Raw genomic sequence first — 26,504 nt, 5'->3', positions numbered from 1 at the left:
CCTGGTCCCTCTCCGCGGGCGCCGCCTGCAGTGGGTCGTCTCCCACAGCCAGGAGCCGGGAGTGGTGCCCCCGGCCGCCCAACACGGCTGGCATGGACACGGCCAGTGTGGACGGTGCCCACATCGGGACAGGCCACTCTGCCTGCACACACACTGTCTGGTGATCAAAGAAATGGAATCAATACAATACTGATCCTTCAAGCCGGCCACCAAAAGCCATGTTCGTAGGAAAACAGTAACAGCAATTACCTTCCAGAACGTGCTGAGACAGGCACTCCTGACGGGCGCGGGCTGGAGCCTCCTTCCGAAAAGTGCCTTAGCAAGTGTGGGTTCTCAGCCCCATCGTTCGACTTTTTTAGGAATCATACTAAGGAAATAACATTTCTTTTCATAAAAATGTAAGGAACAATCTGTTGGGTGTGGATTGTTCGAGAGAGGCACGTGTGGCCCGAGTGTGCATCCGCCGTGGGACTGGCTCAGCGACGGCTGCCTGTCTGCCCCTGAAACGTGCGCGTCACCAAATTTCACTGAAAATGATCTTGTGAAATGGAAAACGTCTTACCACTTAGTGTTCTAAACCCAACACAAAACAGTAGATGAAACATGTCAGATTCCTGGAAAGGGAAGAAGACGGAATAGAGCGCACGGAGGGGCGAACAGTGGCCGCTGCGGGGGTGAAGCTACAGGCCGTTCTTTCCTCGTCTTTCTGTCTGTCTCTGTTTTCTAAGCTAATTTAAATGCATTTGAGACACGGTCACGGTCGCGGACACGGTCAGGAGCCGCGTGGACCTGGTGCCTCTGTCTGCAGTCCCTGACTCTCCCCGGTCACCACACGGCCCGGCCTGTCTCCATCTCCAAGCTGGGGCCGCTGGTCCTGCTGCCAGGTTGCAGGCGGGCGGCGGGCATGGGGTCGGGGTCGAGGGCTGGGCGGGCTGGGGTCTGACCGGTCGCAGAGGACACATTCCTGAGGGCGCCATGGATGGGGCGGGTCCAGCTCGACTTTCCAACCCTGACCCGGCTCACGCGCACGAGGAGGGGGTCCCGTGCCCTCGCCCATCTGGGCGCCCACCTGTGCAGGGGAGGTGCAGGATGGCCCAGGGACGGGACTCACGCGGCCATCGCGCCCATCACCCGGCAGCCAGGGCCTCCCCAGTGACCCGGGTTCTGGGAGTGATGGAGCCGTGGCCACCAGAGGGCACTGCAGGCTCCAGGGACTCACGGGCTGCCGGGCCAGGCCAGCGCTGACATCCGTGACCCGAGGGTCAGACTGAAGGGAGTGAGCCAGTGGCCGACCCCACATGGTGAGTGCGGCTGTCACCTCAGGAGATGCCCCTCCGTGGCTCAGCCTCCTCCTCCCTCCCCTGGCCGGACTCTCCAGGCAGCTGCGGCCCAGCACGGGGCTTTACTGCCCAGGGGCTCCCTGGGACCAGGACAGCGCCCCACAGCCAGCCACCGGCCTGGAGTCCTGCTGTGCCCCAGACTGGTTACATGGCCTGGGGAAAGTTCCCTGTGTGTGCATTCGTGTACGCACATGTTGGGAGCATCTGGGACGGGGAGGAGGAGAGCCCTATGTGTGTGTGCATGGTGTACAACTCAGCTTTCTCCCCTGAAGTGAGAATCAGAGAAGTGGAGTCTGCCCTGTGGGCTGTGGAGCGCGAGGCGGCCCCAGGCATCGGCGGGCGTCATTCCTCCCGCGGGTGTGGACCTCCAGCGCTCTGAACACAGATGTCATTGGAGCTGCCAGGCCAGGCAGGGTGGTTCCTTGCTGTGGCAGACAGAAGCTTCCCAGGGCTGGCCTTGCATACCCAGCTGACCCGCTGGACCCTCCTCGGGAGGCACTCCTGCCTCTGGCCCCGTCCCTCTGCCCCTGACGAGTGTCGGTCACGGGGTTTGCTCTGCCATCCCCTTAGTCCAGCTTTCCTGTCTGTGAGAGGGTCGTGGGTGCCAGGGTCCTCAGTCAGTGTCCCGGGGCCTCAAGCTTCAGATAAACAGGGTCCCCCAGTGAGAGGCGAAGCTGTGGTCAGACCCACAGACCAGCGGCCTGGTGCCCTTCCAGCCACGGACACGAGTCCTCCCCCATGTGGTGGGTGCAGGAGTCCCAGCCAGCACCCTCTGTGGGACAAGCGCGTGCGGCCCTCGGCTCCTGTTTGCGTCCCGAGGAGGCGGCCCTCAGGTTCTCTCTCTGGAAACTCTGCTGTGGGGCTGGCTTTCACTGCTGCCGAATTCTTAGCTCTCTCCAGCTCGTGACCGGCTAGGGTTCCTTCTCCACATCTTTTCTGAGAAAAACACACCTGTGGGAGGGGACCCACTGTAAGTCGCAGGCTTGTTCCCGGGAGAACCAGACTTTATGCTGATACTCTCTGTTCCAGACGTGTCTTCCTTCCATTGGCTTCAGCAGACGAGGTTCAACGGTTGGTTCGGCACGCACCGAGGAGCCCGGTCCCGCCCGGCTCTCACCAAGACTCGAGACCCACGCGGCCCGCAGGACACAGGCTGTCTGACCCTCGCTACGTCCTTCTCCACACAGAGGGCTTTCTTCCCCAGGACCCTCACCCACCAGGCCGGAAAAGCATCCAATAGAGCTCAAAGGGGAAGAGAATCAACTGAAATTATGTCTCGAGTACCTCCCAGCGGCAGAAAGTTTAATTTTAAACCTCCCTTCCCGACTGCGTGGACGGACCTGGAGGACATCACACTGAGTGCAATAAGCCAGACACGAGAGGACCAGTGCCTGTGATGCTACCTGTGGAAGGTCCCTGGAGCCGTCACAGTCAGAGGGACGGAGAGCGGATGGTGGTGCTGGGGCGGGGGCAGTCGGTATTCAAGGGGACAGAGTTTCAGTCTGGGAAGATGACGGAGTTCAGAGGTCATGACAGTGGTTACACAACAGAATGCACTTGACGCCATTGAACTGTGCACTTTGGTAAATTTTGTGTTACATATATTTTACTGAAATTTAAAAAGGAGGGAGAGGTCACGATGCAGCCCTGGCACTGATGGACAGGAAGCGGCTGCGTGAAGGCGGGAATGGAGAAGGGACAGGAGGAGGGAGGGGAGGCCACCACGGTCCCTCTCCTGCACTCGAGTTTGGGAGCCGCCGAGAGCCTGCAGCGCCCGCGTGTGGGGCAAGGGGCTGGGCCGGCGGGCTGGAGGTGGTTGTGGCGAAATGTCAACGAGCCTCTAAAAGTAAACACCCTCCCGAGCTTCGGCTGCTCCGGGCCGCTTGCTTAATTTTTCTTTCTCCAAGCAGTGTCTCCAAACACACTGTGGGGATAGAACGCGGTTATTTTTTATTGATTCAGTTCCTTTGGGTCACTGGGAACAATTTGCTTGACTCTCTACTTGCAGGAACGGGAAGTGCACGAAATTAGCTTTAAGCTTCTTTGTTCCTGAGGCCCTTTGCACATTGTCAGTCTGTGCAAAACCCTCCGAGGGATCCGGGAAAACCTTTAGGACGCTTTTAAGAGAAGTTCAGAAACAAGAAAGAAAGCTTCTCACCCCGTCTGGTTGACTTTGACGGCACATTTGTGCCAAAGATTACGCAGACGATACTATTTCGCTTTCTGAGAAGCAGCTCAACAGAGAAGAAAGAAACACGCCGGTTGGTAACGCAGCCGACGTCATGAAGACTGAACATCAGCTGCAGAAGGAAGGGACTCTGGGAAACTCCTCAGCGGAAACGCCCGGCTCGCGTGTGTCCGTGGCGATGCTCCTCCCACGAAATGCACGCTTGTCTGCGGGCCGTGGACGTGGCGGGACTGGGGCATCTTTAGTGAGAAATCAGCACCAAACACTGGTTACTCTTGATACAAAAACCACAGCGGAAGATGGAAACTGTGATAATTAACAGGGGCACCAACACGGTCAAGCCCTGTGCAGGCCCCGTTTTAACACTGATCATTTGACACTGACGTCATAGGGTGCGCTCACAGATGCCCACCGAGAGGTCCCACGCCGAGAAGGAGGACAAACTGTCACTTACGGTGTGGAGCAGGTGAGCCTTCCAAGACAGCGGTGAGGGTGGAGCTGCTGCCCAAGGACGCCCCCTTCCCGCGGGTCAGACGTGGTTCTCAGAGCCGCGCCCGGCACTGCTAAGCCCACACAGGCACAGACCCAGAGAGGTGCTCGGAGGCCCCCACAGTCTCAGAGCTCCTTCTGTGGAATTCGCCAGGCTGATCTCTGCCTTGACAGTTGGGGGTCACATTTAAACCGCTCACAAATAATGTCATTCTGCTCCAACTTGCCATCATCGCCAAAATGTCTTTAATTATCACTCAGTCACAGGTGCAGTGAGCCGGTCACAGCAGAGCGTCACCCAGACGTCCTTCTACCTCTAAGAACTACATCCAAGGACACCTCCAGGGGGCCGAGCGCCAACAGTGTCAGGCGGCCTTTAGACGGAGAGTGCAACAAGAGCAGACAGTGGGGTCGGCATCTCTTGTGCACTTTTCCACAGATTCAAAGTATTTCATAATTAATTTTCACTCTTGAGAGGAAAGCATCTGGACCATTTTATCATCTAGGGGTAGCCATTTAGCAGATAAACATATTTTGGCTTTTTAAATATTTTTCAGTCTCGGGATGAACTGGGCGGTGGGCGGGAGGGCAGGAAAATCACAATTATAAACTTACGGGAGTGCTTTTAGTTTTAACGTACGTCACGACCTTCTCCTCTAGGGCCCTGGTACCAGAGAGAACACACTTCTGCGGGCACACAGCGCTGGGGAGTCGCTCAGGACCGCTCGAAGCCTCATCGTGTGGCCTTGGGACTCACCTCGACCTCAGGCGCTCACTTGGACCTCGGCCACGTTGCTGAACCTTTTTAGGCCGTGCTTTCGTCGTCGTCCGTAAGAGGACACCTGGATGACACACCTGAGGAGTAGCTGCGGGGGCGCCCAGGGCTCTCCAGGAAATGCCAGGTCCCTCCGCAGCCTCGGCGCAGGCGGCCCCTCTGGGACCTCCCAGCTCTTACTCCAAGAGCCCAAACCAAGAACCGCTGAAGCCCCTCGCGCTGCCGGCACTGGGAGTGCGGTGGGCACAAGGCCGTGGCTGCGAGTCTACATTTCACGTTATGACCGCCCGCGAGGACCGATGCACGAGTCCTCGGACCACGCGGCTCTTGAAAGAGAAGTTCCAGAAACGACGCGAGGACTGCCCCCAGCAGCCTTTTCCCTTCCTCTTGTCCCGCTAACTCGTGACCCTGCTCACGATGGATGGCTTCAGCGTGCTCGTCAGAGTGCGCTGCAAACATCCCAAATCCCCACGTGTCAAAGGTCCTCGTGAGAGAAAGCAGATGCTCACCTAGAATTATTCCACGGCCTTCCGCTGAGCACGTGAACTAGCGCACGTGGACAAGGGGGATGGGGTGGAGGCAGGAGGAGCCGGAGGCCCTGAGGCCCCGGCGGTGAGGCCCTTGCTCGGGCTGCAGGTCTTCCTCGGAGCCTGGCTGCTCTGTGCCCAGGATCCCCACCCCTTCCACAGTATGATGGACTGGCTGGAAGTGGTGGCAGCCGTGGTCACCATGCCAGCGGCCCCCTGTGCTTCCAAGCCCTGCGACAAGCCCTCCCCGGTAGGATGTGATGAGACTTCACACGTGCCACTTCTGGGCCGATGCCGTTAGGAAGCAGGGACCAGCGTCACCCGCCCTGCCCCCAAACCACCCCAAAGCCTCGGGGGCCGGACAGGCCACAGGAGGAGGGGCCTGTGTCCCTGAGTCGGCTGTGGAAGCCGGATTCTAGCTGTCACAAGTGGCTTCCGGATCCTAAGTGTTTGTCCACTACCTGTCCACGGCCGACAGAGCCCCGGCTGAGATGAGGCCCTGCCTTGTCCAGGTCGCCTGGTCTCTTCCTCAGAAAGAAGCTCTTGCTGAGGCTCCAGAGGGGGCCGGCGTGGCGGGAAAGGGTTCCTGTGCAAACAGGGGGTCAAGAGGAATCCACCGGGAGCAGCACACTCAGAGCACAGTCCCTCCCTCTCTGTCCCCGATAGCCCACGCCCCAGCACCATTGGTTGAACGTTCTCTCCTTTCCCCACTGAGCTGCAACTTTTGCCATTAATCAAGTTTTCAGATATTCTGGGGCCCATCCCTGGATCTCTGTTCTGTTCCATCGGTGCACTGGGTTCAATAGACAATTCATGTCCCAACAATTCACGTCCACCCAGAACCTCACACTGTGGGTCTTTGCAGATTAAATTAGTTAAGAACAGGTCATCCTGGGGCTGGCCCAGAGGCTTAGTGGTTAAGTCCACGTGCTCCACTTTGGTGGCCTGGGGTTTAAGTGTTTGGATCCTGGGCACGGACCTACACACAGCTCATCAAGCCATGCTATGGTGGCACCCCATGTACAGAATAGAGGAAGATTGGCAACAGACATTAGCTCAGGGCCAATCTTCCTCAGCAAAAAGAAAAAAAAAAAGGTTAAAAAAGAATAGGCATCCTGGATTAGGGTCAGCCCTAAATCTAATGACTGGTGTCCTTATAGGAAGAGGAGATACACAGAGGGAAGTCCATGTGACCACAAAGGCAGAGCCTGGAGTGACGCATCCACCAGCCATGGAGCGCCAAGGAGCGCCAAGGGCCACAGAAGCAGGAAGCTTTCAGAGGGAGCACAGCCCTGCCAATCCTTGATCTCGGGCGTCTGGCCTCCAGAACTGGGAGATAAGGGTCTCTGCTGTTTGAGCCTCCCAGCCTGTGGTGCTTTGTTACGGCAGACACAGGAAGCTGGTCAGCCGGTCCGTTTGTCTGTGCCGGTGGCAACACCACTGCCTAAATTATTATTTTATTTCTTTTGAGTCTTGCCGTCTGCTTGGGACGCGCTCCTCCACTTTGCTCTCCTCTTCCCGGCCTCCATTCTCTGCGTAGTCTCGGATCTCCTGACAAAACACGGTGGTTCACACGTTCACGTTTTAAAAAACGGAGGAAGAACGTCCGTACAGAGAAACGCACGGATCTCAGCACAGTGCGCTCCGGCTCTGGACGCCCGTCGAGGTCGGCACTTCCCCGCCACCACCGTGGATCAGTCTCCTGTTCTCAGGCGTCACATAAGCGAACTCCACAGTGCGTTCTCTTTGGATTTGCCTTCTTTTCCTTATCACGATAAAATGCATTTTGGATTTTAATTTAGGCACATTGAATGGAAGTCATCCAACAATTGTTCCTGGTCTTAGATGTGGTAGAAAGGGCAAGATTGGTCACTGAGTTATCGTAGGTTGAAGATTCAGGAACGGCTCCAATTAGTGTAGAATGAGAGTCCCTTAAAAAGAGTGAGGAGCCTGGCCTGGTGGCGCAGTGGTTAAGTTTGCACATTGCAATTCGGTGGCCCGGGGTTCTCCCGTTTGGATCCCAGGTGCAGACCTACGCACCACTCATCAAGCCATGCTGTGGCAGACGTCCCACATGTAAAGCAGAGGAAGATGGGCACGGATGTTAGCTCAGGGCCAGTTTTCCTTAGCAAAAAGAGGAGGATTGGTGGCAGATATTAGCTCAGGGCTAATCTCCCTCAAGAATAAAAAAAGGAGTGTGTGTGTGTGCACATGTGTGTGGTGTGTGCACATAGGTAAGTGCTGTTCTATTCTCTGCACAGGATGGAAAGTCTGGGAAGAACACACATACAAGTGTAAGCCATCAGGCCACTGGAACACGGGAGTGAGGGAGCGCTGAGGGCTGCCTTCCCTTTTTGCCTCAATTCTGTATGATTTCAGTTCCTTTCAGGGAGCATTTACAACTTCCTAGTCATGCATTTTTGAGGAGTGGGCCCCAGGTTTCTGGCTTGGGCAGAGATTGACTGGCGGAGCCCACAGCAGCAAGGAGCCGTGAGAGGAGCAGCGGGCCTGGGGAGGCGAGCTCAGCTTCCGGTGTTGAGTTGGGGGCACCCTCTGGGCATCTCGGAGGGAACGTTCATCCGTGGCTCGCAAAGCCCAGTATGAGAGCTCAGAAAAGGGGTGGGAGCTGGAGGAGGCCTGGGGTCAGCAGCTGTCTCCGGAAGAAAGCGGCTCAGCACTTGCACTTGCAGAAGCCTGAAGCCCCCACCCCCCCCCTCCGGTGACGCGAGTCTGCGCCTCCCAATGCTGTGTCCTGTCCACGGGAAGCATCAAAAATCCCCAAGCCTGCGCGGGGACCCAGCAACAGAATTGACAACCACTTCTCCTCCCAGCCCAGGAAACCTCTCCACACAGGTTTTGCTGCTGCAAGTTTTATTCCATGGGTTTGTTACTGAACGAGCACTAAGCCAGAACGGGGTGCACATCATGGGCGGCCCGAAGAGACTGCGAGACAGAAAGAGCCGCGTCCTCTGTGTGGTCCTGGCACCCGACACACACACACACACACACGTACGCACCAGTTGTCTTCACCCAAAGGAGAAACGAAACTCCTGTCTTTTCAACAAGAGGAAGTTGCATCTTGCAGACAAGCTCATGGGCTCAAGTCCCCAGACAGGGGACCCTCCTCCACGTTCACGTTTCAAAGACTTGCTGCAGGCCCGAGGAAGCCGTCCTGGATGCAACCTGCCGAGGGGCTCGGCCAGCTTCTAGAAGCTTCACAGACGCCTCCAAGAGGAGGAGACACATACGTTGTTGAGTTTTCTAAAGGAAATGCTGGCCAAGAGGAGGGAGTTCTCACTCCCTCTTTCTAGGAAAAACTTCTAGGGAAAATTTTGAATGAAAATTTATCTGTTAGTTTTGCATTTACCCCGACAGTAAGCACAGTGATCTTGAATAAATTTGGTTGACTGACTGACTGAAGACAGAAACCTTAGAAGTTTGTGCTCTGGGTTTGAATACAATTTTGACACGGCCCGAACTTCAGCTTTGAGTATTTATTTTAAAGTTAACATTCTAAAGATGGGTTTCCTAGTCCAGACTGGTGATATTTATATTCAACACAGACTTATATTGGATATGCAATATATTCAAAACAGTGGCTGTTTCCGGCCGGCTTTGGGGGCCCACTCCCCCTTTCCTGACCTAGTACTTCTCCAGGGCTCTGTGCCTGAAGGCGGGGTCAAGTAGGACCATCTAAGGTGAAGGGCGCTGTCAACTGCGAGGGTCACAGAGGCAGGGCAGGGCCCAGGCTGTTAGAAGATGCCACAGGGAAAAGCCGGGAACAAAGGATGTTATTGTGGTTCCTCCCGGACAGACTCTAAGAAAAGTTCTCCAGGAACAAAGATCTCCCTACCTCTCGTTTAAAGAAATCTGGGTTGCCAGTTTCTATAAGCTTTCGGGATAGGAGTGGCAGCCGAAATACAAAACACCCGTCGGTGTGAAGCGCAGACGCATGCGAACACGCCGTCAGTGTGAGTGTGTCGGGGGCTGGGTGTCCCGGGTGCGTGTGTGTTTGCTGGATCTGTGCGCCCCAGTTCAGGTGTAGGAAGCAGGTCTCTCTGGATGTGTAACTTTCATGTCATGAATCTGGGACGTTTTTTCTTGTTGTCATTGCTCCTAAGCTCCAAAGTTGAGAGGGTAGCTATTTTTCAACAGTGGAACTATTTCTGAATGTGACTGCATTTGGAGCTGGGCCTTTAAAGAGGTGATTAAGTCAAAATGAGGTCACTGGGGTGGGCCCTGATCCCGTATGACTGGAGCCCCTATAAGAAGAGGAGATGAGGACACGCACAGAGGGACGACCACGTGAGGACATGGGACGAAGCGGCATCCACACGCCAAGGAGGGAGGAACCAGCCCTGTGACACCTTGACCTTGGACGTCCAGCCTCCAGGACGGGAGACCACAGGTGTCTGTTGTCTAAGCCACTCAGGCCGGGACTCTTACAGTGGCCGGAGCTGAACAAGATGACTGTAAAACCTGGGGCTTCTGCTACAAATAGGAGAAGGGGAGAAAGGGGGTGGGCAGGCGCAGTGAGATGGGGGCGCCAACCTGCGACCTCTGTGCTCCTAGCTCGGCTGTCGGCTGTCGGTGGTGCCGGGCAGGCAGAGCCTCTTCCCAGCTCTCTGCAGCACAGGCCGCCCCCGCCCGCCCCTCCCCGTCCACCCCTCACTGTCCATCCAGACTCTGAGCAAACGCCACACCTGCCTGGGGACGAGTACCCGCTCCCGCTCTCCTCCCGCATCGAGTCTGTCCTATGAAAACTTACGGGGGTTTGCACATAACATCATGTTGTATCACAATACTTTTTCCTCAAAAAAACTGTTCACTTTCATCTATTATAAAAGTAAAACTTGCTTATGGGTGACGCTCCTATAACGTTGTCTCCAGAAGCAAATCATAAGCCTCTCGAAACGCCCAGAGCCTATAAAACACCGGACGCTCCAACTCTGCGTTGCAGGGACTGGAGGCAAAAAAAGCCGAAGCCTGATTTAGGGGCTTCACCGAGGCGTCCCCTCGCTGTGTCACCACGCCCTGTGCACAGCGCTCGTGGCAGCCTGAGTCCCTCCAGGGCAATCTCCCTCCCGGAGCAGGGAGACTTTGGACCCGCCACCTCCCTAAGCCTGTTTTTCTTCTTTAAAGGTCTTCACAGAAGAAAGACTCTGAAGTGACTGCCTGCAGCACACGTGGGCGCGGGGCCTCCTCGCAGAGGAAAATGCGCCTGAGGCGCCTGAGTCCAAGCAGGAACACGGAACAGCCGGGGTCCACTGAGCACGGTCCTGCGTCAGCGAGCCTCGGGGCTTCTCCTCGCGTCCTGTGCGGGAGGCGCCGGGACCCAGCCAGGTCCCATCCAGGAACCCTGAGCTGAGGCTGGAACCCGCACGGCCTCCGGGCCCCAGGTGCTGGCCACGGCCCTCTTGCAGAAGGTGGCTTTTCCTAAGGAAAAGGCCCACGTAAGGCGGCCACGTGGCCGGTGTGTCTTGGACATTTCCGGTCGTCGCCTGAGGGCCCTGCACAATGATTTCACCAGTGCCCGGCCTGGGCCACAGGGCAAAGACGAGGGCAAGGGCGGGCCAGGTGGGAGAGACAGTTGTTTGATGGCTCCGCCCTCAGAGCCATGCCTCCCGCATCACATCTGATTCGGGATGTGGGCATTTTGTGGGGTCACTGGAAACCTCATGGTCTCCCCACACTGGTCATGTTTGTGCCCCCAACCCAGTTCCTTAATCCCTTGCTTATAACCTCTGAGAGCACTTCTAACCTTCGAACAGCAGCAGTGCATACAGTCGAGCATGAGAATGGGGAGGGCTGCAGGAAGAGGGCGTCCTGGGGTGGGGCCTCAGGCGGGGCTGGGGTGGCCTAGAGACCCTCAGGCCTCTCACTGTGGCCTCCCCAGGCAAGCAGTGGTCCCCTGTGTGGTCTTCTCACACAGTGGACGACAGCGGCCCCCGCGGTGCCTGGGAGCTTTAGTGCTAAAAGCGGGTTCATCACACAGCCTTGCAGGAGGGCTGGCTCTATGCTCGTTCCTGGGGGGCGTGTGCACACTTAGGTTTCCTTCCTCAGGATGTGCGCTGCCCGCTGTGGACAATCACGGTGGCCAGCTTTGAGGAAAGGGCATCCGGCCAGCGAAGGTGCCCAGGACACTCGGGGCCCTGGGTATTTGGGGCAGGGGGGAGCGGTGCTCTGAGGATACAGCGGTCCCGATATCTCCTATTCCTAAGTGAGGAGCTCGGGCAGATGCTGGGGGGTGGGGACAGCAGCCCTTCAACCACCCAAGGGCTTTCTCGCTTCACCGCCCTCCGGCCAGGAACCATCCTCACCTGCCAGGCCTGGGTCTTTCTCTCTCTGGATCTGTCCTTCCTCTCTTCCTAGAGGGAGGCTCTGCTCTTGTCCAGCTTGTTTCCATTCAAGTTTCATCTGGCCCCAAGACACACTTGGCCAGAGTCAGCCATCACACTCAACCCAAGTGCATGGACGCCAGGGGCTGCGTTCCCTGTCGGGGCATCAGAGCGACAGGAACAGCGCTGCTCTTCCAGGCGGCTGTGAGGTGGCGGTGGGAGGGAAGAGGAGTCCTGTGGCCACCAGGAGAAGGGCAGGGCTTGAGCAGCGAGAGTGACCGCACGACAGGCCGGCGGGACACGGTGGAGCTGTGCTAACAGGGCTGGAAGCCGGGGAGTTTTGAGGGTGAAAGAAGCTGAGCACAGAAGTGGGGCCAGGAGAGTAGAACCTGCTCGCAGAAATGGCGGCAGGAAGTGGGAAATGGGGTTTGGGCCCCAAAGAAAGGCCGGGGGGAGGAGGTTCAGGGGTCAGCTGCTTCACCTGGTGGCAGCCCCATGCAGGGTGGAGAGAGGGACGGAGCGAGGGGCCCGGGAGAGCCTGAAGGCTATGTGCTTGCTCCCTTCTGTAAGACCCAGCTGAGGTGGACGCAGCCTGGGCCCCAGGGACACCCCACAATGGTGAGAGGCTGTCACCCTCCCTGTGGGCTCGAGTCTGCAGAAGGAAGCACTCTTGCTGGGAATGTGCCAAGCAGGCGGGGGCATGGATCAGGGGCCTTAGAAAGGGTCACCGCGTCTTTCAAAAGCAAAACCCTATGATCTGAGCTGAAAGCTTGAGTTTTCCCAGAACCAGCAAACACACAGCACGGGTGGAGCCGGCACTTGGGGTTATGCTGAGCTGAGCACCAAATTTCTAGTCTTCCAGGCTTTGGATAAGCGTGAAAACAGACAGACAGTCACTCCCAGTTCAGGGGCAGTGGCTCCACAAATCACCTTCCAGGCTCCTTGTTAGGCCTCGGATGGAACATTCCTGAAAACCAACGTTTGGTGCCCATGTGTGTTCACAAAAGCCCTGGTGCTTTCCAAGAATGCTGATAACATTATTTCTCCCACATCCGGCCATGGCTCACAGGCACTTTTCATGCGAGAGTGCATCTGGAGTCCCAGAAAGACCTTCTTCTAGAAGTGGGCTCCAGGGCACAGGTCATGTGATTTGCCTGCTGTTCTGAACCCATCTTTAAAAAAGGACCCTTGGGAAGTGGAGGGCTGAGGCTAGAAAGTACCATGAATCTTATATCCCCTGTTACCTCACCACATTTCCAAAGCAAACTCAAAACCCTCAGTTTTGGCAAATGTTCGATGGCCTCCCAGATATGAACAGCAGTTCAGACATGGTTTTCATGCCACATCTTGAAATCTCAGGGTAGTGTAAGGTGAATAGGGACCAGCGGAGACAGTCGGAGCCCAGGGCTGCCCTGGAACAGGGGGAGGCTGCCCGTCCCAGGCAGAGGCGCACAGAACTGCGGGGTCACACTGCTGCTCGGCAGCCGGAGGGCCTGGCTGACTCAGGCTCCCAGGATCCCGAACAGAAGCGCTCGGATGAGCCAGGGAGGAGGAGTCGGGTCCGCCCCTGCCGCCTTCGCCTACGAGGAGGAGGAGATGCCTGAGCTGCTAGCCCCCAGTCAGCGCAGATGGCCGTGCTCCGGGGCGGCCCCGCCACCACCACCCCCCCCCCCCCCCCATCTGCAGGGGCAGCAGCCGCGTCCCGCGCCCCTGGCCGGCCTGCAGGCTTCCAAGGCCCGGCTGGCTGGAGAGCCGGCTCTGGTCTGGGCAGGCAGGAAGCAAGGGCAGGCTCCGTCGTGGGCGCAGGGGGACCATCATCTAATCTGTGTGGTTCTCAGGTCTGACGAAGAGCAAATAAAAAACGAGACTTGCTCTTTTACTGCGTAAGACAAATAAAAATAGGGGTCATGGGTCAGAACTCTGGCCTTTGGACCTGCTGGGTACCGAGGTTTGAAGGAATCGTGGAAGAATGCAAACGATCTATCTCCTCCAACCTTAGCTCTGGACCGTGTGACCTGGGGGGGATCAGCCGCGCACCCCCAATCCGGTCCCCGGATCTCCTCCCATCCCGCCCCCGGGGCCCCCATTTTGTTCCTCGGGCCCACATCCAGGCCCCGGGGTCCCCCACTTTGTTTCCAGGGTCCCCCATCTGCCCTTGGGTCCCCCCCGAGTCCCCCCAGGCCCCGATCCCCTGGCTCCAGGGCCCCCTCCACCCCCAGTCCCGCGCTCCGCCCTCGTGGCCTCTCCCGGAGCTCCGGACGCCGCGCTGGTCAGGGGCCGGAGGAGCAGGTGCAGCCCCGCCTACGCCTCCCCACCGGGTCCTCCAGGGTCCCTCCCCTCCTCTCGTCGCCCCTCCTTCCTCGCCCCTCCCTCCCCCCTCCCTTCCCCCTCCCTGCTCTCTCCTCCCCCCTCCCTCCCTCCTCCAGCACCACCCCTTCCCCTCCCCCTCCCCTCCGGGCGCCCGCCGCCCGGCGGAAGGACTCCAGCGGCCCGCGGTCCGGGGAGACGGACTTGACCCCCGGCCTGGGCCCCTAGGTCCCGGCGGCTCGGGGCGCCCCTCCTCCCGGCATGGAGCCCTCAGAGCGCGCGCAGGCTGCGCGGGACCGCGTCCCCAGGTGGGCGCGCAGGGGCCGGGGCGCCCCTCAGCCGGCCTAGGGGTGCGGGTTGGGGATTAGGGGGGATGCAGGTTGGGGGGTGCCGGCGCCTGCGCGTCGCCGGGCTGGCGGCCGCCCCCGCCGCGCGCGTCCCGGGTCTTCTTCTGTGCCAGAGGAGGCACCGGACGCGCTTCTCGCGGGGCCGGTGACGGTTCCCAACAGGCCGCAGCCCCCCACGCTGTTCACCGCCTCCTCCCCGGGGGGACCCGGGGGCAGGACCCAGGGGACAGAGCAGGGCTGGGGAAAGAGCCGGGCAGGGGGACCCGGGGGCAGGACCCTGGGGCGGGGCAGGACTGGCGGACTGGGCCGGACCGAGCAGGACCCGCGGGCCGGGCGCTCTGAGCCACAGGTCGCACGTGCTTACAGGGGACTTTATTCTGGGGCTTTTCTTCTCCTATTGTAGGATTGATCCATATGGGTTTGAAAGGCCTGAAGACTTTGATTATGCAGCTTATGAAGAATTTTTTTCCACCTATCTGGTGATCCTCACTCGAAGAGCAATAAAATGGTCTAAACTTCTAAAGGGAAGTGGTAGAGTGCAGAAAAGTATGACAGGTGAGTTCCGAGCTCCATCCACCCCGCCCTCAGCAAACAAGCCCTGCGCCTGGCAGGAGGGGGTCTGGGGGAAGGGAGATACTGAGGGCAGGGGAGGGGCGTCTGGGGAGGAGGGAGATACTGAAGGGAGGGGGGGGGTCCAGGGAGGAGTGAAATCCACAAGGGAGAGGGGTCCGGGAAAGAGGGGGTCAGGGGAGAGGGGATGAGGGGATAACCCAGGGCCCGGTAGACTCCAGGGAGGAGGGAGGTTCCAGTCCTTAGACCCTTTACCTGGGAGGCTGCCCTGAGCCTGGCCAGGGTATCCGTGGGGCGGTGCCAGGGACCCAGAGGTTACCAGGCTCACAGTTGAGGCTGGAAGCTTTGAACTCAGCTAGAACTCACCCTTTGAAGGTAGAGGGCGTCATTTCTTCCCTTTGACACGGGGCCTGCTTGCCAGATAGGAATGGGGACCACGGCCTTCTTTCCAGAAGAAAACTGATTTTGTGCTCCTCCAAGCGAGCTGGGTCGGGACCCTCCCCTCGTCCAACCTGTGACCGAGCCTTCCCTGCATCCCTCAGAGCAAAAGCCAGCGTCCTTCCTGGACCCCTCTCCTTCCTGCCCCAGCCCCTCCCTCCCTGGCTAAGTCTTGACTCCATGCCACCTCCCTGAGGCCTGTGTGCTCGTCTGGCATGGCAGGTCACAGCACACAGGCATCCACGCCCGTCCTGCTCTCCTGCTGGTTTCCTCCTCCTCCTCACCGTTGAGCGCAGTGCGGATCTTACTAGTTCATCAGGTTTCCCCCGCTGGGATCCAGGATCCCTCCCCATGGCAGGGCCTCGGGGTGACAAATAAAAATGGCAAGCAATAGGATATATTGGAGAATATGAGGAAGCCATTTGGTATAAACCTAATTCGGCCTGACCTTGTCTTTCCAAAAGGGCCTGACCGTGGCTGTTGAGCATGCATTGTATATCTGCTTTAGATATTGCCTATGACAAGAGCAAAAGGCCCTTGAGATAAGGGTGCAACTTCCCTCCCCCTCCAACGTTGGCATTTCCTTAAGGATTAAGCATCTTTCCTTAGGCTAGGAACTGATTGCTGCGCTCACCTGTGACCTCCCAGCTCAAGACAATAGACTTGCCTCCTGCTACGCCCACCAAGATAGCAGACCCACTACCTGCTGTGTCCATCAAGTGCTGTGCCGACAGGGCAATCTTGTGACTATTGTGGGAGGGACATTTCAATCACATGTGAAATGTCCTGTATGGGGGTATATAACCACTCTGTATACCTCACTTCCTTGGTGCCCTTTCTTCCTTTGGGAAGAAAGGCCCCAGGCCATGGTCCTCAGATTTCAGTTCAGAATAAACTCACCCAAATTTTCATTTATAGATTGGTTATGGATTATTTTTGTTGACAGGGGTGATGGCCTCGGTGTTTGTTATGTGAACAAGTGGAGTGTTTGCCTGCACCGTTCCCCACCCTGCAGACAGACAGACAACAGTGCCTATGGGGCAGGTAGTGAGGACCTTGGCAGGAATGTGCCCGGGAGCTGAGGGGACTCAGATCATTGGGGCAGAGGGCCATGTCAACCCTTCTTGAAATAGGGCATTAATGACAATTAAGGGGTGAGGCTGGGGGTCAGCTGCACAGGCTGGAGCTGTGTGAGCAGAGTATGAGGGCTGTGGGTGGTCAGGCCGGAGATGGGGCAGGACCCTGTCCCGGGCCACAGGTGGGCCACATCACATGACCAGGCCAAGAGCAGCCAGCTGTAAAAGGGTTTTTAAACAAGGGGTGACAATCAATTTTTGCCTTTAAAGGGGCTAGTGAATAGGGCGCAGAGTGCCCCTGACGCACAGCAGGTGCCCAGGAGATAGTGACATTGAAGGAGGGCTGGGTGGAGGCAGGCTGACCTGAAACTGGCTGCTTGGCAGGCAGGCAGAGCTGAGGGAGGCTGTCCATCCACACTGGACGCCAACACCGGCCTCTCCCTTGACCGAGCTCCCTCCTCCAGGCTGTCCTGATGGGGAGTGTTAGCAACAACAAAACTGTGTTTCATGAGCTCAGCTACAGGGGCCTCACAGGGCGTCCTGTGCTGCTCTGCAGACCCCTGGAGCCAGTGTCCCCTGTGCACCCATGGAAATCCTGTGCTGGTGTCTGTCCCCGCGTCGCCTCTGTGTGAACGTGTTTCCAGCAGCACATCTGCCTTTATTTTTCCCTTTTGATTTATTCTTAAAAGTTGCCTGGGTCTTATTGTTTGAAAAGTTAATACAGGTATATGAAAATAAACACAGTTTATGCACGTGGTAAAACATCTTAATCATGCTGAAAGACGTGAGTGCCGTTGAGTTCTCTCCTGCCCGCACCCCAGTCTCCGGCAGAGGTGCCCGCTGGTGACTGTCCTCACGTCTCCCCCGGGAGCAGAGTGTGCACACACACACACTCACACGTGTACACATGCACCCACGGGTCTGCAGTTTGCTCTTAATGCAGGGGATGGCCTCCTGCCCAGCGTGGCTACCTCTGGCCTGCTAACCAGAGGTCGGTTAAAACAGAGAGTCACTACGAGATGTGCGTAAAGCTTCTGCTTTTACCTGAACTCAAGGCACCTTTGTTCTGCCCTCTTTGATTTTGTTGTGTGGTTCTGTCCTTTCGTCTCCTTTTTTCTGAATAGGGTCGGTCCGCTGATTTAAATCCTGTATCTTTCCTGCAGGAACCACCATCAATGCATTGTCTCTATTTTCCAGTATGGGGTTTCTCCAAGTAGAGTAGGAATAAAAGCAACCTGAATGCAGAATCCTCCCAGCTTTTCTGCTCCCGTCTTGGCGGTTATCTATGCCTGACTTGAAGGTTTTGTTTGTTGTTGGTTTTTTCAGGCACCTATCTCTATCAGCTCTTCTAAAAATTTAACTTGGTTTTTATTGAAATGACAGTTCTTTTTTGCTTTGGTATTTCTTTGACTTATATAATGTTCTCTAAGCTGTGTGATTGTGGTCGCCTGTATAATTGGCATAACAGTTTTGGGAGCAAATATATTTGATTCCGAGAAAGCCTTCAGCCTGGGGGATGGGGGTTCAGCGTCCAGGTGAGTAGTGACCCATGTTCTTTCAGGGCACGAGGACTCAAATTCATCCAGCGAGAAGCGTGTGGCTCCTGTGGTTCTGTGACCCAGGGTGTCACCACTGAAACTTGCCGTGGTTCCTGGGCCTGACGGTCAGGGGTCCTGTTAGCACTGGCGACGCTCCACGAGAGCCTCAGGCCTAAACAGGGGAGGACGAGGTGTCCCAGAAGTGGGAATCCAGGTTTTTCCTACCAGATGTTCTAGGCTGATGGCAGTGTAGTCAGGTCTGTGACACGCCAGGGAAGCGACGACGTGTAAGGGATGCTGGGCCCGCAGCGTGGACGTTAATAAGCAGGGAGCTCAGTGTTGGAAGCCCATCCTTGAATTTCAGCGAGCACACCTGGCAGTCTCCCTCGGTCCTGTTCTTTAACCAAATCTTGCTTTTTTGGTTCTACTGTGTCTTTTATCTTTTTTAGAAGGACTTTCATCTGTCCCATCTTAATGTCTCAAGTAGCACAGTTATCTACAGATCTTGGCATTCGGCACGTCTTCAGATGACAGCTATAATGTATTGATCACGATATTTGTGGATACAATGAATGTTTTTCTTTTTCTTTGTCCGAAGCGAATATCCACCAGGAGCCCTTAACACAATGTACTCTTTCTCTCTCAACCTGAGGGACGAGGTTCGACAGACGCAGTCCCACGCCGCCCTGGCTCCTCGTCCCTCTTTGTTTCCCATCCTGGTGAAGGGACTTCGAAAGGGAAAAGCTCCGTGGCCGTGTGCTGCTTCTCGTCTCCTTCATTGTGGGTTCGGATATTAGCACCATCTATGTTAGGATAAAACTGCAAAAACATATTTTCAAGGACAATTGCCAAAAAAAACCTGGGGATTTGCTTCACCTTGTTGGGGCAGACACTTGGAAGGTAATTCTCTGGAGTCCCGCCTCTTTTTAACAAATTTCCCAACTCTTTTCCTTTATGTTTTATGCTTCTGCAAACGTTAGTGATGGTCTGTGGGGTCGCCCAGCCCCGGGGAAAGTGTCAGTCTCTGAGGACACGTCAATATATTCATTCTCTTCTAAAGAAACTGTAAATTCAGGTAAGGAACAGCCACAAGTAGCAGAAGCCTTTGTTCTCTGAAACTTCTGGGTGTTGCTGACCCGGCTGAGGGTCCCTGAGCCCTGGCTGTGCCTCGGGCACCTGGCCCAGGGCGTTGTCTCCGTTCCACAGACGAGGGACCCGGGCGAGGCCTGCTCAGGCTCTGCCCTGGCACGTTGCCGCAGAGCTGAGTCTGACTCCAGAGCGAGGTTGACCACTTGCACTTTTTGGCTTGATGTTTTTAAATGATTGCTTTTGATTTACTGTGCGGTTCACTCTCAAGGGCATACAGTTCTGTGGGTTCAGACAAGCGCCGAGAGCCGCACGCCCCCGCCACAGGCGGGCCCCGGAGCAGCCCCTCCCCTCAGGGTGCCCTCCTGCTGCTCTGCTGACCTCTCCTCCTTCCTGTAGTCCGGCAGGCCCCGGGATGTCGCACAGATGAGACCACCCAGCTCGGAGCCTTTTGAGTCCAGCTTCTTTCACTTAACATAGCATTCTGAGATGCACCTGTGATCCTTGGCACATCGGCAGTCCCTTCCTCGTTGCTGAGGAGCCCTTCGTTGTACGGCGCACTACAGGTTTTCTTTTTCAAGGATTGGTCCTGAGCTAACATCTGTTGTCAATCTTCTTTTTGCCCTTCTTCTCCCCAAACCCCCCGGTAGGCTGTAGGTCCTTCTGGCTCTGCTATGTCAGACACCGCCTCAGCATGGGCTGACGAGCAGTGCCATGTCCGTGCCCAGGACCCAAACCGGCAGAACCGTGGGCCGCTGAAGCAGAGCGAGTGAACTTAACCACTCGGCCACAGGCCGGCCCCACAGACTGCTTCATCTGTTCATCAGCCAAAGGGACATTTGGGATGTGGAGAGCCAACATTATAAGCTTTCACACGTGGGTTGTGTGTGGACGTACGCTTGCCTTTCTCTTGGGTAAATACCTAGGAGTGGGGTTGCTGGGCCATACGGTGACTGTATATTCAACTTGTGAGAAACTGCAAACTGCTTTCACAGCGGCTGCCCAATTTCGCCTTCCCACCGGCAATGGGTGAGAGTCCTAGTGTCCACATTCTTGCCAGCACTTCGTATTTTGGGTATTTTTTATTTTGGCCATTCTTTGTTGGAAAGACTGTTCTGTCTGCGTTGAATTTCCTTTGTAACCTTATCAAAAAGCAGTTGATTCTGTTTGTGTGGGTCTGTTTCTGGATTTTTTCTTACATTCCATTAATCTCTGTGTGTATTTTTTCACCAGTGCCACACTGTCGTGCTCACTCGAAGTCTGTGAGCCCTAAAGTCAGAGTGTTACTCCAATTTCTCCAGTTTCTTTTCACAATTCTTCTGGTTCTTCCGTTTTCTTTGCCTTTCCGCATAAATTTTAGAATCAGCTTGTCATTATGAACTTATTTTTCCTGGAACATTAATAGGAATTGCCTTGAGCTTCTGTCTCAATTTGGGAAGAACTGACATCTTAACGCCACTGAGTCTTCCAGCCCGTGCCCGCGGTGCTCGTGGTCTCTCTCTGCTTACCTGGGTCTTTGAGTTCTTTCCTAACGCTCGGCCTTCAGATCCTGCAGCTCTTTCGTCAGATTTGCATCTAAGTGTTGCTCCTTTTATTTCTGGTGCTATTGTAAATGAGACTATTTTCAGTCTTTTACTTCAGTGGCTTGTTGTCAGTATCTAGAGGTTCCTTTGATGTTTTCGTGACCTTCGTCTGCGGCCGTCTAAGCTGGGATGATCCCCGCCCGAGTCGGGACTGATCTGCCCGCTGCTGTTCAGCAGACGAGGATTAAGGACTCATTTGGGTTGTTCCTGGTCACATTGCCCCCTGAGGGGTCATGAGACCTGCAGCCAGACTTCAGCGTAAGTCATACCAAGTCGGTGTGAAGGTGGGCTGAATAATGAGTGTTTTCGGTAAATGTAAAAATAAAACAAAGCTTATGCTTTCTTGTTCTCATAACAGTATGAATAGACCAGGTACGGAGATGTTCTTGCCACGAGGTGACCCTCTGATGAGCTTCTGAATGGCAGAGAGGGTTTCTTGATTTTCCTTGACTTTGGCGGACGGTGCTGGAGTCTGTTACCTCCTCCTCCCGTTGTCCCTTGTCACGCCTGCGTCATCTGCGGGTGCGTGCTGGGCTCCTGCTGCCCCACCTGCCCTTCCGGGGGGGGGGGGGCAGCTCGTGCTCCACGAGGCCTCCAGGCTTATGCTTTGAGGTGTCAGGAACGTCGATGGCTGTCGGTTCTGGGTGGCCTTGGAATTCCAGTTGATAAGGTTTTGTGGATACTGCTTTTCTCTACTGGAACCTATAATGTTATTCCTGTAGTTTTTTCTGTTAAATGCAGCTGGTGCCTCTGATTTTTTTCTTTTTACGGCAGCTGGTGGAATTTCACTAATTGCATGCGCTTTTATTTTTTCCTAAAGTGTGGTTTCTTTTAAAATAATGGCATTTATAATATAACATCCAAGGAAAACAACAAAGCTTTGAATATTTGCTTTGAAAATGAGCTGTTCTGAGGTTAAGTCGAGGTCACTGAGAGCATATGGCTGGCCCCAGGCTGACCAAAGGGGCTGGAAGGTCCGTCTCACAGATCTGTCCCCTCTGCCTGGGAAGCGACGGGACAGTGATCAATGGAGGAAACACGTGGTTTTGGCTTCTTTTCCTATGTTTCTGTGGTCGTTAGAACATCACTGATTGCCTCTCACATATTTATTGTCAATAAAAGTACCCCCCAGTTACAGAGATGAGCCTCAGAACAGGACAAGGACACCTGCACTAACGCCACCTGCTCCCAGCCATGTGTGTCCCGCAGGCCCCACGGCCGACACTCGCTGGTCTCTCCCCATTAGTCCATGCTCCACGTAGCTGCAGAGAGCTTTCCAGAACCCCCAGGACCTTGGGCCCTGTGGTTGCCCTGTGACCTCCAGGGCAGGACCACGCACCCAAGCCTGAGCCTGGTATGCGAGGGCCTCCGGGTCTGTCCCTCCAGCCGTCACTGTGCCGCCGCGTCTCCCCCGGCCCCTGAGGTCTCTTCCTGCTCCGTGTCCCTTCACTCGGGGTGGCTTCTGTCCCTCCCATGTGCAGTGTCTGTGCGGTCACCAGCTGTGCTCTTGGAACCCTGGGCCACAGTGAGTGTTCCTGGTCGAGTCCCTGCAGACCAGAAGCCTGAGGCCGGGCTGTGGCCAACCCATTGTCCTGTCCGCCGCATCTTGCACGGTCGGTGGGGCTGGTGGCCAGGGAGGACCAGAGGGTGAGCCTTGCAGCCCCAGTGCGTCAGCTCTGCGTGCTGACAGCGAGGTGGAGTACTGGGGGTTATTGGAGCCTGCCCGTCTGTGTTCCTCTGGGAGAGAATTCTGTGATGAGTGTATGTACCAGTTTTGGTGGAGATGTGTGATGTTTTGCATCTTTTTCATGTTTTGTTTAGGGAGAGAAGTGGGGAGAGCTAGAAGCGTTGAAATTGGTGCCGTCTGCTCAGAGGGCCCTGCCCGAGGCTGTGACCTCAGGAGAGGCTTGCCCAGCCTCTGAGCCGCCCCTCTCTCCATTTCAGTGAAGCGCTATATCCGGAAGGGTGTTCCCCTCGAGCACCGGGCCCGCGTCTGGATGGGGGTGAGTGGAGCCCAGGCCCAAATGGACCGCAACCCCGGCTACTACCACCGGCTTCTCCAGGGACAGAGAAACGACAGCCTGGAGGAGGCCATCAGGACAGGTGATGCAGCGTCTGCCCCTCGGGTGATGGTGGCCGAGGCGGGAGGCTGGGAGTGGGGGCCCCCGATGGGGGAACTGTGTGTATACCCCGTCTTTAAGGTCGCGATGTTGGTGGAGAAACTTTCTTTGTTAAAGGTGCATCAACTGATTTCAATTTGAAGTTATATTTTTCTCAAAGGAAAATCGGAGCTTAAGTAACTCCTGAGCGGAGAATGATGTTTGTAATTCACTCAGCAAACATCTGAGCACCTAGTTAGCCAGTAAGGAAAATGGTCGTAGAAAGACCGGTTTCTTCCGTGGAGAATCCCTCCAGGTCGGCGAGGAGGCCGCCGAGTGAGCCGTCCCCCTGCCGGACGTCACCTGGTGGTGACCCGCGTTGACTTACAGATGCTCGCGTGTCGTAAAGCCTCACCCGGGGTCCTCTTTGTGTCGAGCTCTAGCTGTCGTCTGGAGGTGCTGATTGGGGCTTTGGCTTCTGTTCCTTCCAGCTTCCTCAGCTGTCACATAGGCTCACGGCTCTTACAGTTCCAAGTGCTCAAAGAAATGTTTAACCTAAACTGAATAATTAGATTTTTAGGAAACACTTCTGCCCTTCTGCTTTTCACAGTTTCTGAGAAATGCAAATTTAAACAAAAAATGCTTAATTAAAAAAAATTACTTTAAAGTTCTGAGAGGTTGGACTGGCTTGTGGCAGTGAGAGTGGTCTGCCCCCAACATAAGGAAGAGGGGACTTCAGCCCTTGATGGCAGCCCCTAGGGTCTCCTATCCCCAGGGCTGGAGCCTGTGGGGAGAGCTGGGGCCGCTCAGCCGCTGCCTGCATCCTGACACACAGCAGGCACGGCTAGAGGTCTCGGAACAGAAGCTGCAGGCCCAGCCTGGGGCGCCGCTCTAGGGGCCAGGAATGCTGATTCAGGCTGGGACGAGACCTAGCACCAAGGGAGGCCAAGCCCGTGAACTGCAACAGAATGCTGCTGTGTGTCTGAAAATGACTTTAAAGGCCCTGTTTAGTGCCAGCGTTTTTGGGTAAATATTTTTTATTATGGTAAAATGTACATAACATTCACCATTTTATCTTTCAAAACTGAAACTCTGTCCCCATTAAATTCCCTCCACCTCCCCCCACCTCGGCCCCTGCACCATCATCTACTTCTGTCTCCATGAATTTGAGGGCTCTGTGTCCCTCGTGAGTGGAATCACACAGCATTTGTCCTTTTGTGAGGGGGTTATTTCACTCAGCATAAGGTCCTCAAGGTCCGTCCGTGTTGTGGCGGGTGAGAGAATTTCCTTCCCGTTTAAGGCTGAGTAATATTCCGTTGTGTGCATGGACCGAATTTTGTTTATCCAGCCAGCCGTGGCTGGACGCTGGGGTTGCTTCCCACTTTTGGCTGTTGTGAAGAATGCTGCTCTGCTTTCCGTTCTTTTGGGGATAGACCCAGAGGTGGAAGTGCTGGACCACATGGTGATCCTACGCCTGTTTTTTTGAGGACTCTGGCTACATTGTTTTACAGGCATGGTGGCGTGGGTGCTTCGTGCCATGCAACCACAGACAGCACATCCTGTCTGCCTCTCCCTCCATGACGGGAAGAAGGGGGGCGTGGAGAGACGTGAAAATATACTGAGAAGCCTCTCATAATAAGAGATATCACCTAGGAACGAGCAGGGCTGATCACTCTAGTCTGAATTAGTGAAAAACACTCTCATTTCCTCCTGATTGATTTCAGTTTTTGGAACATTTAGAATTCCAGAGAAAAAAAATTTTTGTAAAAGAAATACAATGAAAAATAATATGCTCTGAGGCACTAAGCTTACTATTTTGCTCAGATCTAGTTTTTTATAAGCAAAGATAAGGGTGGGGCCAGAGGCTGGGAAGAGAATTTTCCAGCAGCTGTGTAGACGTCAGTGCGAGAAGAGCGGTTGGATCTCTGTAGGCAGAGAGGGGAGAGCCCGGGCGTGCTCACCTTACAGCACGACGGAGAGCTCGTGGGGGTGTCCCCTCTTGAGGTCCACATGGGTGCAGACGTGGTGGGTCCCTGTCCATTTCAGTCATTGTAGGCAGCACAGTCACACACACAACACTAAGGAGGACCTTTAGAATCAGTGAAGATGTCATTGTTTCCGTTGACACACACCCTCTGCCCTCCCACCTGTCTGCAGGGGTCACATACAAAATGCAGCGGTAAATGGTCAGGTGTGAGCTCAGTGCCAGGCGGGAGTCTGTCCTGGCGAGCTCGTCCAGCATCGTGCAGAATGGCTTGGCCGGCCAGTCGGGCGGGGACGGCCGGACAAAGTGGGTGTCCGACGAGGAGGAAGAGGCTGGTCAGGGAAGCCTGCAGACAGACGGCAGTGCTGGTCTGTTTGGGGCCTAGTTTCCGGTTTGTCTGTTTGCCTCTGAAAGGGCGTCTCAGCATGTGCTGCCTCCTTAGGTTTTCCATCATCAGAGTTGGGAAAATTTTCTAAGGTTTTGTGTAAACTGCTTACTTGTCACCCATGGTCCTACATTAATCCCCTGCCCCCAGCTAAGAGGGAAACGTGAGGGCAGCGGTGCTGGCGGGTCTGCGCAGCGGAGGGACACGAGGAGGCTTCAGGGCCTGCAGGGCCGGCCTCGGCTCAGAGAAACCCACTCTGCCACCGCTGATTTTGGGAGGAAGGGCTTCTGGGACCCTCTGGCATCCCTGGGGTGCGGCTGGAGCAGGACGGGGCATCCAGGGGACGCCCCCGTCTTCCTTCCTGGCTCTGGGTGCCCCCGGCTCGTCCCTGTGGAGCTTTCTGTGTGGCTCAGGTGCGTAACCAGGGTGGAGACCATCCCTCACGCGTGGACGGAGCGTGCGCTGTGGCGGTGGGCCGGGCCTCCCTCGGGGCGGGCGCGGGAGGATCTGGTTCGTCGCAGACTGGTCTTCCCTTTCCAGCTTTTGAACAATTCTGTGCCGTGAATTTCCCTGCAGATATGAACAGGACCTTCCCGGATAACGTGAAATTCCGCAAGAGCGCGGATCCCTGTCTGCAGAAGACCCTGTACAACGTGCTTCTGGCCTATGGGCACCACAACCAGGGCGTGGGGTATTGCCAGGTGAGCCCGGGCAGCTAGGGGGCGCTGGGGGCGGGGGACAGCGTGGACACCCACAGACTCACGACAGGGCCGTCGTCCAGGGGACGTCGACCGTTCCCCAGGAGCCCAGAGCAGAGACTCCCTAACCGATAATACCTCACGCTGGCCTGTGGCTCAGTTTCCCAGCGAGGAAAGCCAGAGGACACCCACGTGCCCGGCAGGTGGGAGGCAACGTAAGCAAGCACAGGGCTGCACATTCTGGACACGGAGTGACCCGCACCTCGGCCGCGGTACAGAGTGTGTGTCTGTGTGAGTCTGTGGGGCCAGGTGAGTGAGCGTAGGGGCTCCTTTGAGGTCCCTTTGGGAACCCAGACCTTCCCCACAGGGAGGGTGACCGTCGCCTGGTCACCTGCAGTCTCGGCCCCTTGTCCTGGGTTTCTGGGGCAGGAGCACTGAGGCGGGAGGATCGCCCATAGGCGAGAGCACGTCAAGGGGACACTTCTCTTCCCACTGAGGGTGCCGGCAGAGCCCAGCTGGGCTTCTCGCGAGGTGGGCCGTCTCCGTGCTGGCTCACAGGAGGCCGCCGAGGCAGGGGTCGGCAGGAGCCGCGGCCGCCCGTCCCGGGCGTGCTGCCCGTCGCCGTGGCCGTGTGTGGCCGGTGCTGTCAGCGAGGTGGCTCTCCCTGCGTCTGGGGCCGTGGGCCACCAAGCTCCTAGGGCCCGAGGTTTGTCCCAGGTGTCCTGAGCGGACAGTG

General features: G+C 56.2%; 1 protein-coding gene and 1 long non-coding RNA gene across 3 annotated transcripts in view; one reads left to right on the top strand and one right to left on the bottom strand.

Annotated features, from left to right (window-relative positions):
* Window positions 1-13,349: 13,349 nt before the first annotated feature.
* Window positions 13,350-15,386, bottom strand: LOC139046527 (uncharacterized). The gene is made up of 2 exons (XR_011506671.1): window positions 15,248-15,386; window positions 13,350-13,536 (listed from the first exon to the last, which is right to left on the bottom strand). It is a non-coding gene; the product is annotated as an uncharacterized lncRNA (long non-coding RNA).
* The window catches only part of GRTP1 (growth hormone regulated TBC protein 1), a 27,842-nt gene continuing 15,263 nt past the window's right edge, over window positions 13,926-26,504 (top strand). Inside the window, exons 1-4 of one of the 2 annotated variants that reach the window (XM_044779660.2) lie at window positions 13,926-14,272; window positions 14,715-14,866; window positions 22,547-22,705; window positions 25,647-25,771. In XM_044779660.2, coding sequence (XP_044635595.1) covers window positions 14,226-14,272; window positions 14,715-14,866; window positions 22,547-22,705; window positions 25,647-25,771 — 483 coding nt within the window. In that variant the 5' untranslated portion in view covers window positions 13,926-14,225. The remainder of the gene's footprint in view (window positions 14,273-14,714; window positions 14,867-22,546; window positions 22,706-25,646; window positions 25,772-26,504) is intronic. The other variant, XM_044779661.2, reaches the window with a different exon arrangement.

The sequence above is a fragment of the Equus asinus genome, chromosome 11 (assembly GCF_041296235.1).
Source record: "Equus asinus isolate D_3611 breed Donkey chromosome 11, EquAss-T2T_v2, whole genome shotgun sequence".
NCBI lineage: Eukaryota > Metazoa > Chordata > Mammalia > Perissodactyla > Equidae > Equus > Equus asinus.
The sequence above is the reverse complement of the archived record's forward strand: the minus strand, read 5'-3'. Positions and strand labels throughout refer to the sequence as shown.